The sequence below is a fragment of the Neolamprologus brichardi genome, chromosome 20, assembly GCF_056152115.1.
Source record: "Neolamprologus brichardi isolate AB-2024 chromosome 20, ASM5615211v1, whole genome shotgun sequence".
Lineage (NCBI taxonomy): Eukaryota > Metazoa > Chordata > Actinopteri > Cichliformes > Cichlidae > Neolamprologus > Neolamprologus brichardi.
In genome coordinates, this window is record NC_142123.1 from 24473097 (window position 1) to 24489887 (window position 16791).

The following is a 16791-nucleotide window of genomic DNA, read 5'->3' on the forward strand; positions in this document are numbered from 1 at the left end:
TGATTAAAATGACACAAAAATCAATTCAGACCTGCTTACAGGCAACATTTGGCTTCTTTCTTTTTTAGAAGTGCCTGACTTCAAACAAACGCCGTGTTCCTTCTCGTCTGTGCATAATATTTGATTGTCAAAGAAGGATTCAAATAGTTGAAACCGCAGTCAAATAAATGTGGAACCTTCAAAGAGGGCAGCTTTGAAGTCATATTTTAGAGGAGAGGTGGATTTTAGTTGAACGGGTTTGTTTTTCTTTGATCACCTTTGCCTCAGTAAAAGTGGTACTTTCTCACGAGGCATCATTTATAGTGCTTTATTGGTGATTGATAATAATTTATAAATACATTATAGGTCATTTAAGAGCTATTAATCACAGATACCCAGCAGTGTAATAGATTACGTAGTGTGAACTTGGATTATATGAAACCTAGTTAAGCTCGTTTCATAATTAATCCATCTGAAATCAGTAGGTTTGGATTAATGCAGGCGAGCAAGCCAGGACTGGCCTGCTAAATGTTCCAGTATGATCGACTAAGATGAGATGAGATAAGATAAGATAACCCTTTATTGTCATTGCACAGTCATACCTAGTACAATAGTACAACGAAATTGGAAACTGTCCCACGTCGACACCAAGCACAACTAAACACAACAAAACACAACACAACACACCTTTGCAACGTGTAAAAACTGAGGCTAGACTTTGCATTTAATTTGCACCAGGAAGCACTGTGGTGCAAGTAATGTCTAGTAATGAGAGTTTTGTCATAAATTTAATCTGAGGCAGAATTTTAATAAAGGTCACTTTTACAGCTTTCTTCTTTTAAAACCTTCTATACCACACTCAAAATTGACGCTGATGTGTGTCTTTAGGTTAGATAGTTAAGATGATAGTACTCTTTGTTATGACAGTAAAAGACATATTGGTGAAATTGCACATGATCGGATTGATTTAAGGTTACAAATCCTGTCAAATTATCTGTAGTACAAAGAGTAGGCCTGTCTGTGTGCAACAATACAGTGCACATTACTAATGCTGAGATGTGTTCAGTGTGAGATTTCTAACTGACCAAAAAAAAAAACAAACCCTGAGGGTTACTTTTGTCATAGGATAGTATTCTGTTGATCAGACAAAAGACCTGGGCTGTAGTTTCAGTAGGTCAGCCAGGTCTTGGCAGTACCTCAAGACCTCAATATGAAAAAGGGGAAGGGAAGCAGCCAGTTGGGCAAGTAAGAGATCAGAGCAGGGGTGGTGGAAACCTGCTCCAGCAGTATGGTTAGTGTGCAATGGCAAGGTCTGTGTGTACACAATGCAAACCAAAAGTGCTCTATTGCTTTTGTCAATGCTAGAGAGAAGTCACGACAGCACATGGACCCAGCAGTGGGTATTTTTGCAGCAACCTGAGACTGGCAGAAAGTTGACCTGGGGAGACACCATAGCCTTGACAAACCTCAGACCTAATATGGTGCTAATATCAGACTCACTGAGGCAGTTGGTGGTCCTACTAGAATTGACCATTTCCTGAGAAGACCAGATGGAAGAGGCTTCTTGCCAAGTAGAAGAAGCTTACAGGTGAAGCAAGGCATGGAAGACCCATTGTACCTCACTGTACTAGCCCATGAAATTGCTCAGGATCAAGGGACTGAACATCATTAATGCACCCGAGAAGACATCAAGATGGCAGTGGACCAAAAGGGGAGATCTGCAGATGACTTAAGCCACCTAGACACAAGCTGGAGACTGATCACCCGTGGCTAGGTTGCCTGGGTACTGGTGTCTGATGTTAAAAGACCTAAAATACCTGATGACACTGGGTTTGGTTGCACTGTGGGTTGTATGTTAAAACAAGCACTCTCATCACTACCTTTTGTCCCCAAAATAATTAAAACTGTTATTTACTGTTATTTGTTATTAATGTTGCTGTTTTGTCGAGCAGTCTTTAGGGTTTCCATGCAGAAGTGCTTTTTGAGCTGCACATTTCTCGTTCAGCTCAAATAATTGAGAAACATGTATATAAGAGAATTTAGTAATTTGAGAATCACTTTCCACCACTTTCATATTCTACAAAAATCTGCACAACTTGTTCCTTGGTAGTGATTTGTAGTTTTCCACTTTTGACATTCTTCTTTTTTCGCCCTTTACCCCCAGTACAGGCCATGAACAAGACACCTCCAGAGTTTCCCCTCTGGGGAGAAAACACTCTGCCTAAAGCTAACACTACACATAAAGTACATATTTCCTATCAACCATAATTAGAAATAAAAGTGAAAATATAAAATTGAAAGGATAAGTGAGAAATTAAGTGCTATGATATCCCAGGATAATCAATATTTTATGGTATCTTAGATGGGAAAGGGTGGAACATAAAATTGAAAGTTGAAATAACAAATTGATTTCCATTGGACTGAGTGTCAAAGTATGATTTTTGCCATTACACCTTTTAATCTTTAGTGTAAAATTACTTCCGATGCATTTGTAGATAAAGTGTAAAAAGAAACTGCAGCAGTGAGACCTCTCAACAGCAAACTGCAGCAGCAACTTACAGTGAAACAATTTCATAACCAATGAAAACAAACTGAAATTTTACCCTTACAAGGACATGTATATTCTGAAAACTGAACCACAGTAGATGATGAATAGCCTGACCTGTCTTAAGAAAAAAAAAAGTTTAGTTTTAACAAAATGTGTCAGTTTTTCCACATTTGGTCAGTCTGCTGTCATTACAAAAACAAAACAAACGTTTCTACAGTAACTACAAGTCACTCCTTACTTTAGCCACCTTACTTTGGTGTGGTATAACAGGAAATGGGAAATGAATTTGTCAGTAAGAAAGTGTTGTAAGTGATCGTGATTCAAACCTCCGGCTTGGATAAACAACCACTTTCATAACACGACACCATTCTTCACGACTTCCTTTCCATTCTCCACCACGCTCCCTAGAGTAAATACAGTGTAATGCAGACAAGGCGGGTGTGCATGGTTTCTGTAGTTTTCAAAGTCATCCTGTTTGGCTGGATTGGGCTTTTCTTTTCTTTTTTTTAGTCGGTTTTCTGGTCTGTGGGCCATATGTTTGATACCCCTGGGTTAAATCTTTTATTTCTCAATAGTTAAAAGTGTGCAAATATAAAGTGATCAGATGGCCAGCAACTGAATTATGTGTGTTGACTTTAAGTTATGCTTCCAATAGTTTGCCTGCTTTTAAGACCACCGTATGTCAAGAGTTGGTCTGCTTTGCTGTTATCATTTCACAGTGAGGATGTTAAAAGACAAAGACTATAAGCTGTAAAAAGCCCATTACAGCTCTATAGCTAGTTGAGTTACAGGCAATTTTTAAGCTTTTTGTAAATTCAGTAAAGTCATAAATACCCAAACAGTGACACATCCATGGTGTTTTCATTTGTGATATAGTCAAATTTTATTCAAATTAGTTACCATCCTGTAGCTGTTTTGTCTGCCTGATGGCTTTTTTAAGATGCATGCAGATCCAGTTTCTCTTCCTGTTGTTAAATGTGGACCTAAATATAAACAAGACCTTTCTTATTCCAAAAAAATACCCAGTAAAAGTAATAGAGGTGATCCATTTAGCAAAACCTACAGAAATCATCCTGTAGAAGGTAAGATGTTTAGTTAGCCACACTTAGCAACAATCAGCTGTCTGTGTATCCTGTGACATCGAAGACACCCCCCCCCCCACACACACACACACACACTCACACACTATTTGCTTCAGTTTTCACCCAAAGCCTGTCCTACAAAGACTCCAGTTGCCCCTTTCCCATCAATATGGTTCTGGTGCAGAGATGGTGCCCATGGTACAAGCACCAACAACTTGCCATGAGATGGGTTACAGCAAACTAAATAAATAGTAAAACCATCAATGACTGATTTTTTTCTTTATTGATATTTTATTTTATTTTATTATTTGTTCACATGAGCCTCTCCTGTGATTTCTCTTCCACTGTTGGCTACCTCCTTAACAACTGTGGATGTTTATTTATCTCTTAACATTATAAATAGCAGGCAGTTTCACCAATACGCTGTCTATTTTATCACACTGGGAATAAACTACTGGTTTGTTGGACAGGTTTGAAGAATTGAAACAAGGCTCTATCAGTAATTCCAGATTCCACATTCAAGATAATTTCATTAATTATTTATTATATTTATCTTAGTTTTCCCAAACAGCAGTCCTTTTTAACTCGGACAGCTGGCAGTTTGCTATTCAAACTCAGAAAACCAAAGATCCTAAAGCTAAATCTAAACAATAACATAGCTTTAACAACACCAAGCTTTGACTTGAATTATTTAAGCACTTTAAAAACTACAGGCAAACTTTGAATGGCTTTTATTGACCAGATTGAGCTATAAGAGGCCAGGATGATTACGGCTTTCTTTATGCTGATATAACAATTCAGTGTGTCAATATGTTTATGCTAATTTGGTTAAAATGACAGGAATATGTTCCATGCGATAAAAATTTAAAGTACAATATTAAACATAATAATTTCTGACATGGACACAAGTTGTACCACAAAGTCTCTGATGATTTTATAACTAATCAATTTTACCACAAAAAAACCCCCAACTAACATGTAGTGGTCTTTTAAAAATTTGGAGTTCATTTCTTTTTGTTATCTAGCATAATTCGTTTCATGTGTTGTCTCTTTAGGACAGTAACGTATTAGATTATGTCTATTATATCGCAGTTACTGGCATAACTTTAAAAGATGGTTGTGGGACGTGGCGTGAAGTGCATCTGTGTTCTGGACACTCAAGTTCAAGTTTACAGCTTAAATACCAGTGTTAATTTAAGCTTGTCCACTGTAACCTGCTAATTTCTGTTTGTTTAAGGCTCAGTTTTATGAGTTGTCAGCCTTTGTAAACACCACTGTAGTGTCCTGTCTGATTTAGTTTAGGCACTGACGATAAATCAGGAGGCACTGCTTAGAAACCAAACCCTGTTCATCTCCTAGAAATGACTGTGATTACAGAGTTTACAGGAGCTGTTGGATTTTACTGTAAACTTATATTATTTTGGTTGTTTTTAATTAAATCAGAAGCAAGTGGAAACTATATACAGAACAAACATTGTTTAAAAGCTGATTCCATTTGATTTTTACAGAGAAAGCTGTGAGAGAACTAACTATATTGTTTTGAATGTATCTATGTACTGCATTTAGCAGGTTGTATTCTTCCAAAGAAGGCATCAACCCTCTGAGGTCCACATGTAAGTCGGAATAGGTGACAATCCTAACCTTAACTTTAACTCTAAACCTAATCCAAATATATAAGTCTTTATATAACTTTTTTTTTTATTTTGTATAAATTATTCATTAAAGTACAATTGGGCGGGGGGGGGGGAATAATCAATATAACTGCCCCACATCAAGAACTACTACTACTTTTTTTACTAGTCTGTTTAATTTCTAAAAACAAGAAACTAAGAAGAAGAAATATATGTTACAAGAACAAAATATTTTAACTAAGAGTATTAAATATATAGAGAAAAAATTTTAGTATTAAAAAAAAAAAAGTTTGCGTGATTTTTTTTTTTTTTTTTTTTTTTTTAAAGAAAAAAAAGGTCAATGCATCATACATATGCATCATATATACCCAATTAGGGTACATCAATATAATAAATATTAATTAGCACAACAAATGTAAGCAAGAGTAAGTAATTCAGTATTAATCAAAATACACTAGAGAAATAAATGTTCAGTTTTAAAATAAGAATAAGTTATTCAAAAAAAGTTTAACTCCTTCGCCTTTGTTGTGGATTACAAAGACGAAGAAGAAAATATCTCTTCCTCACAATCTTTCAGATCTTTACATATCAAGCATACATGAAACCAAACCTAAAGCATTGGATTTGGGTCATTACACAAACAAACTGTGGATGTCTCTGACCTGACCCTCTCACATTTAGCTGTATTTGTTTGGTACTTTTAGAACTTTGCCATATTTAATGAAGCTATGCAAATCTGTAATGGGTCTTTTTTACTAGCTATACATATTTTCAGAGTAACAGGCCCTGGGGTACATGGAGCGTCTACATTTTGTTATTTTTTTAACTTTTTTGAGCTCTTATACCTTTGTAACTTAATAACAGGTGATAGGCATGTTAAATTTTTACAGCTGAAAAATACATTTAAGCTCTGTTAAAAGCTGGAACTAGTCCGACTTTTCAATGTAAAGCCTAACAAAGAGTAAAAGAAACAAGCATTGGCACCCAGGATATTTTATCTGTTTTCTCATATTTCACTTGAAAAAAATACCTCAATAAATACATTTTGGGTAAACTTTAAAGGTTGTCATGTTGTGTAGGTCTTATAGCTTATGGCTCTGAAACAGAAGAACAATCACATTTTCTATATAAAAATTTGAACTTATCAGATTAATCAGACAGTTAAGTCCTGAAGAGATGTTTCGAAATCCTTGCAATGTGAGCACATAGAAGGGATTGCAGAGATCAAATTTCCATAAAACTGCTTTTCGCTGTATGTCTGCCTCCATAAATCCAGTAAATTAAAAGATAATAAATAAAATTACTACACTGGTTAATTCTTTACTCTCCTCCTAATACCAGTCCCCCCTCTCTCTCCTTAGTGTTGTTGGAGATCACAGCAGGTGTTTGACCTGCCCGGCTTGCTGCAGACTTCACCTCTAGAGGGCGTGCCGAGTGAAAGCGGGAATGAGAGAGTGGTGTGAGCAGCAGCGGCGCGCCTCGGCGGAGCGGAGCTGCGTCAAAGCAGCCAAAGTTAGACAGCATTACGCCGGAAATTACAGGATTTTCATGTCAAAATAAAAGCCGAAAACGCCACAATTGGAACGTGCGAGGACCACAAGAAGTGAATAAGCTGATGCAATAGTTGAGATTTAACGGAATAAAAAAAGATAGGCGTGAAGAACAAACAATCATACTCATGTTAGTCAATTTTCTTTTAGCTGCTGTCAAGGTCTTTTCTTTTCTTTTTTATTACTGGGTTACTAGATTAAATGAACACCCAGATAAGAAGCTATGCATTAAATATTTATATAAATGAATGTAGTTCTTTTAGTTATTCAGCAATTTAGTTATTAGAAAACTAGGTGTTGCAAAAATATTGTTTAACTTGCTGCTAAAACTTGTTTTCGTTTGTAAAAGAAGGCCTGTTGTTCTCATCCACAGAAATACTTGCATGCGTACTATATGTAACACTGTGAGGTAAACTGTGCTTCAAAGCTATTGCTTATTTTTCACAAACACAGACCTTCATGTTTGTCTAGAGCCCGTTATGTTTTTATTTGCAATCTTTAGTTTTGATTAAAAAACCCATCATGGGTCTTTGAACTTTACTGCACAGAAGAAGTTTAATACTAAAAGAATGGATTCGAATTCTGCTTCTGAAACTGGGCTAAAACCTGCAAAGAATCACATTAGTCCTGCATTTTAATTAGGGGTCAAACAGCTGGCTTGCATCAATGCGATGATATAACTCAAACACAATTCATTATGAATGCTTTTTTTTTTTAGTATGCAGGTGAAATCTTATCATATCCTGTGATTAGACTTTGTAAATTTAAGATATTTGGATGGTTTAACTATATTTAAAAAAAACGACACACCAATAACGTTAAAAGTTTTCTATCAGAATCAGAAAGCTTTAATAATCCCTAAGGAAATTATGTGGTTACAGTTGCTCCAAGACAGTAACAGTAACAGACTGAACAAAATGAAATAATACTGTATATTACAAAGTTGACAAAGTATAAGAAATAGCTGTAATTATAATGATTTAACTTGGCAAGAGTCACATACATTATGTTCACCAAATATAACAGTGGTTCTAAAACATTTTCTGTGATGTCACCCTTTAGAAACCAAAAAAATTCAGGGCCTACAGGGGTGCAAGTGAATTTGCAGGTAAATAAAGCATCAGCAAAATGCTGCTTGTTTCTCACCCTTAAAGATAATTTTCAATCAGTTTGGTTTCACTTCGTACTTTTCCACTGATCATCTGAGCCTCTAACACTTCGATAACTACTGAATGCGTGTTTATCAGAAGCATGTATTCACAGTGTGACTATGAGTGACAGCACCGGCTGATTTCCAATCCTCTGCTGGGATTTCAACTTCATACTTTTACTTACATTCTAGGGTTTTTTATATTAATGCTAAATACAAAATAAATCAGTCATTAAGAGTTTAGAAACAATTATAATCACAGAAAATATCCATGGGAAAATAAAACAACATTAATTTACATACATTTTATAACTATATTTTGCAAAAAAAGAGCAAAAAAAATAATAAAGGTTCTAAACGTTCTCGTGCAGCCCCACAAGTTTGCGCCCTTTGTGACAGACGCAAACATTGGTCCTGACTCACCTCTGCTTCTTTAAACATCAGCCTAGGAACGCAGTTTGCCAGCAGATCGTTTTGTGCTTCGTACATAATCCGTGCAGTGTTAAGATCAACTAAATCTCTGAATTGTAAGATGTGTAGTTTTTATGTTCCTTCTGTCAAATACATTTAGGATTCTTCTGCAGCGGCAGCAGCCTTTGAGTTTGAAAACCGTATACGGAAGTGTGATGTTTGTACTCCCCCTGTCTTGACAGTGGTGCTGGGAGCCGAGAGGGTCAGGGGGAGGAGAGGCAAGGGAGTGGAGCGAGAAGACGACAGGAGGAGATCCACCACAGGGTGACCAATTTAACCGGACCATCCTTGGACCGCTAGGCTACAAATGGTCCTCCACCCTGGGCGCCCCCACCGACAACCACCGCGCCGAATCGGATTGTGTGCTGCGCTCCTGTCGGCGGATGGAAAAAGATGATCTCGGTGAGTCCGTCCTTTTTTTAAAAAAAAAAAAAAAAAAAAAAAAAACTGCTGCTGCTGCTGCACACCGCAGGCCGACATATATAAAATATGTTCTCCTGTCACACAAACGTCTCGGGCGCTGTTGCGCTGCGCCGCAGACGCCCGTGCCACCTCGCTGTCAGTACTCCATTTGTGCTGAAGTGAATGACATGGCTGGCGACAGTTGCTGCGAGGCCTCTGCTTCACATCGGCGGCGGTGTGGCGGCGGTGGTGGCAGAGGATACGCGGCCAGTACATGTTTTCCACTGGCGGCCAAAAACAACATATCTGTGTAGCAGTGGGGAAAGGATGAGCCGCATCACCGTGCGCCTGTGTTTCCGAGCACAGCTGACAGCGCTGACGGGTGTTTACAGGGCTGGCTTGCATCTCGCATGAGGCGCTCATAATGATTCGGATCTTTTTAATGACATAACTTTAAACTCAAAGCCTCTCTTTATGCGCTAATTGCCTTTCGAATGCGGTGGATTTCTTTTTTTTTTTTGTAGGCGATCACTCGCTTTCCTTGCACTGACTGATGCTGAGGAATGTGCAGCAGCAATAATATAAATATAATGCTAATCTGTTTATTTACCCAAGACTCGTGTTTGTCAGTGCACTAATCCTGTGAGCTATTGCTTTGCTGCAGACTGAAGGACAGAGGAGGAGAAGGAGGAGGGGGGACGACAAAAAGAGAATAAATCGCTGACAGAGGCGTGTTGTGTCCTAAGTTGAGATACGGGACGCGGCGGAATGGTTTTATGGTCCCCGCTATGGTTGTCACACAGGCCGTGGTGTTATGTAACAAGAAGCCTACGCTGTTTGAATGCGGGCCCTCACACACGGCCTGTCTGTGCATGGCATTTAGGCACAGGATCACAAGCACATCATCCGCACATGAGCTAAACAGGGCCACAGAATATGCGTAAATTGCCCTTTCAAAATCCACAGCGTACCTTTGGTGCCCCCCACCCACTACTAACTGCTTGATACTATTTTTTTCCTGCATTTTTATCCTCTGGATGAGAAGTGCACCACAGGGAGAAAGAGACGCATGCATGCGCGCCCTCGGACATGTCTACTGCCCCGTAATGAGTGACTTGAATGCTCCCTGTTTGTGGCCAGTTGTCCGGTTTAAAATGCCCCTTAGGAATCGGTCGCTCACCCCCCCCCCCCCCCCCCTTCTCACCCCCTCCCCTCCCTGCCTGTCCTAGAGCCAGTGGGGAGGGATTGGGGGGCGGAGAGTGCAGCCAGGCACCATGCAAACACGAGCGGCTGGCAGCTTCGCGACGTTTGCAAATGGGCATGAGCTGGTCGACCTTGTGCAGGGGAGCGAGGGACGCAGCCGGGGATGTGGAGGTGGGAGAAGAGGGTAGGGAAGTATGTTTGTGTGTGTGTATGAGAACGAGAGAGAGAGAGAAGGGTGGTGAGGTGGTGTTGGTGGTTCTCCTTGAATGTTGTCGATACGCTGCCAGGGAGGAGGAATAGGCCACAGCTCGGACAGATACGTGCCAGAGAAGGCGCATGCAGGCAGCAGGATATAGCGAGGAAAATCTATTTTTGCTTCAACAACACATCGTGCCTCTCTCCGGTGAAAATACCGGCCGAGGAGGAGGAGGAGGAGGCGGCGGGTGCAGCAGCAGCAGCAGCAGCGGCTGTGCGTTTCCTGCGTTATGCGTTCGACTCTGCACTATGGAGCTGAGGGTATCTGGCAGACAGACGTTTTATAACTCAATAAGGGACTTTAACAGTGCTTACAGTGAATGATTACAACGCCAAACTGTTATTGTGTGTATTTTCCATGACATGAGAGCTCTAATAGTGATATCACAACAGGTAGAAACACAATAAATTTGAACAGGTCAGCACAAATTCCCAAATTAATTCCACAGACATGCCCATTTTAACAGACACAGTTCTGCACGTCCTAATCCACATTCTTATTCTTGGACTCAGCTAGAGTGGCTCTGCACGATTCAAAGTTATCCTTTATGTATCATATGCTGAAGTTCAACCACTGTCTGTAAAAACTGGCCACCCTCTGTTTAAACCAGCCGTCCTATAATTAATTAAAGCCTGCACGAGTTATTAAACAAGACATTAACTTATACACAGTATAGCAAAATGCAGTAGTGAGTAGTAAAATTAACGATTTTGCTACTTTAGGCATTTGAGATCGAAACAAGCAAACAAAAATAGCAGACAAAAGTGAACTTTTATTAACAGTAATTTGAAAGGGAAGTTGCTGGGCCCATTTCAAGCTTCACAATATTAAACTTGAACTCTGCTAGAGTAGCTTTGCATAATTCAAAGCAGTTTGAAAATAAACCTTATCTATCTCCTTGGCCTTTGTGCAGTCCCTCAGTTCATTCTCTGTCTGAGACAAGTTGTTATAGCTCATTTCTTCTGTTGGAACATCTGTGCGCCCGACTATGAACCGGTTGGTTCATAGAATTGCTGACCTCATTATTTGAAACTTGCTTTCTCAGGTCATTGTTAGGCCATCTGGGGCTAAGGTTAGGGTTAAGTTTTGGTTAACGACCAGCCTTTTTTATGGATTGTTTGATCATTTGAAACACCCAAAAGAAAAAGCTTTAAAATGTAACATTTTCTAGTTTGTGAAAATTTAAGTATTTAGCAGGTGGTCACAACAAAACCCAATCCTAACAGGTTGCAGATTACCTGGTACATGTTAAGAGGTTATCATGTTATATTACAGTATACGTATATAGTACCAATCAAAAGTTTGGTCATAGTCATAGTATTTCTTTATGATGGAAACAAAAAAACATTTCAGCTGTCAGTCACCTACAGCAACTCGAGCTTTCTTCACCGAACTGAACCAGGAAATTGTGCCTTTAGCTAAATATGTGTACCTTGGTTCAAGCTTACTTTGCTGCCAATTGTTCTGGATAAATCATTAACAGCCCAATGAGAGGAAAGCAAAACCCCAAATACACCTTAAACACTTTCACTGCCAGAGGATTGTTTTGAACTTACCAAAGACTCAGGAGAAAGTTAGATTTTTAATACCATCGCATGACGTAAGTCGCCGGCGCAGATGGTGTGAAAGACAGCAAAAGAATCATCAATTCGAAGATTCCACTTCCAACCGTCACTCATGTTGTGTTATGACTTCCAGTTGTTCAGAATTTTCTAAAACACTTAAAACACACACAAATTTTCTTTTTGTGTGTGATGCATGGATACGATTGTCTTTCTTCTGTGGAGCTCACGGGGGTCATTCTCTTGTAAGGTAACATAAAGGCAGGCATTAGAGTGCCATATGCTATGTCTTCTTTTGGTTACCAAATATAAGTGATAATAAAAAAAATATGATTATGATTATCAAATTAAATTAGAAGACAAAAAAAGGTTTCTCCTAAACTGCATGGCATTAAGAGAGATGTAATATTCGAGATCATAAACCACATAAAGTAAACATACATCGAAGTCTTTAAAGGTTAATAAAACAGAGTGTGCTCTGAGTGTTGTCCTGTTAGATGGAGAGAAGCAATTTTCAGGAAAAGCATAACTCCAAAAGTTTAATTTCATTTATTCTGGAGTTCACAGAAAATCCCTACTTTTAAATTTTTATCCAACCAGACGACGAATTACATGTAAGAAAATGTATGTATGAAATGCTGTGTGTGTTATGTACAACTAAAGGGAAAATACAGGTGAACAACTTGTGATTTAAACCTGCCGTGCCCCAGATCTTGTCATGTTGTATATGCTGCTCCTGTCTTGACAGTGTCCTGTTGTCCGGCTGCGTTTATCTCCATTTTTCACTCGTCTGTTTATTGTTGATTGTGATTATCAGCAGAGCTTGAAGGAACCTTTCTGCATCTTAAAGCCCACCTGCCTTCAAATTTCTGTTTATACCAGAGGGTGTTTTGTTTTTTGTTTTTTTGGTCTTTTTGTGTGTGTGTGTGTGTGGGGGTGGGGGGGGGGTCAAACAGAGCAAGTTCTGGTTCACCTTAAAAAACCCACACCTACATGCTATTTTGGGCCCCCTCCCCCTGCTCTGAATCCATTTTCAGACTATATCAAGTGTGTCTGGTTTTCCAGGAAATTAGATTTATGTGCATTTTGCTCTCAGTATGATGCATTTTATTTCCTGTCAATTTGCGCATGGAGAAGCTTTTTTTCCCCCTCTAACGAGCTATTAAAAGAGCTAAACGTGTGTCAGAAGAGTTTATTAGTATGACTACTAGCATCAGTGACAGGCTGCTAGTGTGTTTCACCTGATTACTTAAAAATGTTTTTTCTTTTGCTTCACCTTTTCCTGTTTGTCACTGTACAATCTTCTGTGTGTGTGTGTGTTTTTTTCCCTTTAGACCCAGCAGGAGCTGTGGAGATAGGCCTGGCAGCAGAGACTGGTCATCTTATTAATCTTGGTCTCTGATCACTGGCTCTGGCACAAACATCTGGAGCTTTGTGCGCCATTTAACCCCCATCCAGTCACTCCCACCCTGCGGCCCTGCAGCGTGGCTCCTAAAAACACCTCCTTGCGTCTTCAGAATTTTGTCCACGGGGATAAATGAGTGAACCGGCTGCAGGGGAAAGGGCTGGGACATGTACCAGAACCCCAACAGGTAAACGAACAACTCCTCTACTCCAGGCGAGGCAAGGAGTAAAACGGTGTATTGGTCCTCCACTGTGGTATCAGTGCTGTGGCTCTTATCTGAACTGTTCTTGTACTGAATGTTTTTCCTCTCTGCTCACACAGAATGTCCTGGTTCAGTGGTTTCCTAGTTGCCAGAGTGGACGACCGCAAGACTGCGTGGGGGGAGCGCAATGGCAAGAAGTCCAAACGGAAGGGAGGCTCATCTCTCTGCAACCCGCGTTACATGAGCTGTCTGCGGGACCCCGATGCTATGGAGCCCCCTTCCGGAGCCCCCCTCCATCAGCACCACCGCGGAGGGGGGGCAGGGGCCATGGGAGGTGGGGGAAACTTCGGCGTCCGTTGCGGATGGCAGGAGGACCACTATGGCAAAAGGGGAGGGGCTCCGAGCGAAGGTGTGGGGCTGAAATCGGTTGACCTGGGCTTTGAGGACGGGGAGTTAAAAGGGAGGAAAGGGGGATGTAATGGAGGAAGCAGCGACATGGGCGACGAAGGTCCCAACGGCGCAGCGGGGGTGGTGACGGCTGCGGACTGCTGGCTCAGGGTGGTACGAGTATTCCAGTCGAAAAAATTCCAGTCCCGCAAACTGGAGCGTCTATACCAGCGTTACTTCTTTAGGCTGAACCAGAGCTCCTTGACCATGCTCATGGGGGTACTTGTGATCGTGTGCGGCATCATGCTGACCTTCCACTGTGTCCACGCCGCCCCTCACGTGGCCTATTCGTCAGCCCTTTCAGTGGCGATGGCGCTCTTTATGGCTCTAATGGTAGTGTGCAACCGCAATGGCTTCCACCAGGACTACATGTGGATGGTCAGTTACCTGGTGATCGGAGTCTTAGTGTCCGTACAGGTTTTTGGGGTGCTCATGGTGGCACCCAGGAGTGCTTCGGAAGGCATCTGGTGGTCCGTGTTCTTCATCTACATCATCTACACTCTGCTGCCTGTGAGGATGAGGGCGGCGGTACTAAGTGGAGCAGTGCTGTCCATCATACACGTGGTCACCACCTGGCAGATCAACCAGGAAGACAAGTTCCTCTGGAAACAGGTAAAAAGCCTGATGTCTGAATGTTCTGTGGTGTCTTTGCTTTTCATGTGAAGCGACACAGATGGCCAACAGTAGTTGCTTTTTTTTTCATTCTGTGGTTTTGTCTCCATACATATTTGCTTGGCAAGCGAAAGATCGCTGGTTCATTTCCAGCCCACAGATACAGATCTCCTTTGGGGTTGTGGCGGGAAGGGAATCCGGTATAAAACTGCCAGATGAAACATGCAGAGCTAACTGCCGTGGTGACCCCTGTGACAAGGGAACAGCTCCTTCTTCTCTTCCCATTCTGTGGTTATTGATTTGTTATCCTGCTGTTTTTCAGAAGTTCATGATCAAGTTCATACTCTCATATCCTCTTAAAACACACAGGCCTTTGGGTGAGTCACTCATTATAAATGACTTAGAGTGTAGCTAAGCATTGGATGAATCAATATGCTGAGGTCTCCAGCAAAGTTTTTAACCCCCAACCTGAATAATAAAAAAAGAATGCCCTTTTCCCACATTTAAATAGTATTCGAATGACCAGATCCGTTTGAAGCAGAGCGCCACCACAAACAGGAACCCAAATGGTTTTCCCCCTTTTAATGACCAATATTGGCCTCTTACAGATGTATTGGTAGTCGTGAGATTAAAGCTGTTTGACAGGAAAAAAAAGCGCTTGGGTTCATTTAGTAATGATAACAAAGCAGCTGCGGCTCAGCAGACGGTGGTGCAAAAACAGGCGGCGTTTTCACATTTAGGTTTTACACATACTGCTGTTAAGGTAGCTAACAATAACATAATAATGCCGTTTAATGCTCCTAAAACCACAAACCTGGTTGAGAGGTCCAACTGAAGTCTGTGACTTGCTGGCTATAGCAGCCTATTTTACCACATCTGCCAGTCAAAGTGGCCACACCCCTAACTCCATGAGGAGGAAACAAACTATAGAGGCTAAAGGGCATTGTAGTTTTGATGCTGTTAAGCGGAGCATTTAACAAGGGAGTGTGAGGGTTTACTCAGCTTTGGAGCCAGAGCCTCAAGTGGCACAAAGAGGAACTGCAGTTTTTGGGACTTAATTGTTGGCTTTATTTCTACAACCCTGAAAGTTGCTGCTTTATATAGCCAAACCATATTGACTGATATATTATCATTTTTTTTACTCTCTAAAAACCCCTCAGGTTTTAAGATACCATAGCAATAACAGCAGGAATGGCGGTTAGTTCCTTACTTTGTAATAAAACTGCATAACAGCAGAATAGTACCTTCTTACTTTTGTTCTTTTGACATGTCAAAGAAACACAGTGTTAAGCCAAGCTTTTATCCCCATGTTTATTCTTCTTGGGCGTTATGCAAGAGAAGCATAAGAGCACTCAGATTGATTTAAGAGGTATCTATATTAAAACTGCATTCTGGTAGAACATCTGTAAATGCTTTGAAGGCTGTAACATCCTAATAGTGATCTCTCAAATGTCACCTTTGCAAAACAATCTGTATTTACACGTCCAGGAGACAACAAGCTAAGTTAGATTCATTGGGAGTGGCCTTCCTGATGATTTGATGATCCAGTTTTTGTTCAAATATACTTGGTGCCTTTCTGTGTAGTGTTTGCATGTTCACCCCGGGCCTCTGGGTATTTCTGCTTTCCACAATCCAAAGACATGCATGTTTGGTTCATTGGTGGTAAACTGAACTGGCTATAGGTGTGAACGTGAGTATGAATGGTAATCTGTATTTCTGTGTTCGGTGTTGGAGTTTACGGTGTACTTTGGGTTTCTCATAGCATGTTTTTTTAATGGAATAAGCTGGCTGTAAGGGCTGAAAACAGAGTATATAAGAGCCAGGAAACAGAACAGAAACAGTTTCATGTTGCAAAACCAAAACATGGAGCTGAAAGTTGCTAAGTTAGGTGATGGTACACTGATATGAGTAAGGTTTCTTTTCTGGACTTAATTAAAATCAGTAAAATAAAACACTCAAATTTTTGACAAGCACAACCAAACCAAACCAATGAGAAAATCAATTAACAGAAAATATGAACAGAAATGGCATCCTTGGTGTAAATCCAATCCAGTTTCCTCCGCTTATTCAATTCAGGGTCACCGGGGGGCTGGAGCCTTTCCCAGCTGTTGTTGGGAGAGAGGCAAAGTACACCCTGGACAGGTTTCCAGTCTCTCTCAGGCTAACACATAGAGGCAGACAACCACTAATGCACACATTCACATCTACATCACCAATTAACCCAACCCCATGTTAGGTTGTTTTTGGCCTCTAGGAAGAAGCCAGAATACTCAGAGAGGCCCCAGTGGCCC

At 40.6% G+C, this 16791-nt stretch overlaps 1 protein-coding gene across 2 annotated transcripts in view; it reads left to right on the forward strand.

Annotated features, from left to right (window-relative positions):
- Window positions 1-8593: 8593 nt before the first annotated feature.
- Window positions 8594-16791, forward strand: part of LOC102793078 (adenylate cyclase type 6-like) — a 48549-nt gene continuing 40351 nt past the window's right edge. Inside the window, exons 1-3 of one of the 2 annotated variants that reach the window (XM_035910201.2) lie at window positions 8594-8813; window positions 13169-13426; window positions 13561-14500. In XM_035910201.2, coding sequence (XP_035766094.2) covers window positions 13407-13426; window positions 13561-14500 — 960 coding nt within the window. In that variant the 5' untranslated portion in view covers window positions 8594-8813; window positions 13169-13406. Of the gene's footprint in view, window positions 8814-10118; window positions 10201-13168; window positions 13427-13560; window positions 14501-16791 lie in introns of those variants that run through there. The other variant, XM_035910200.2, reaches the window with a different exon arrangement.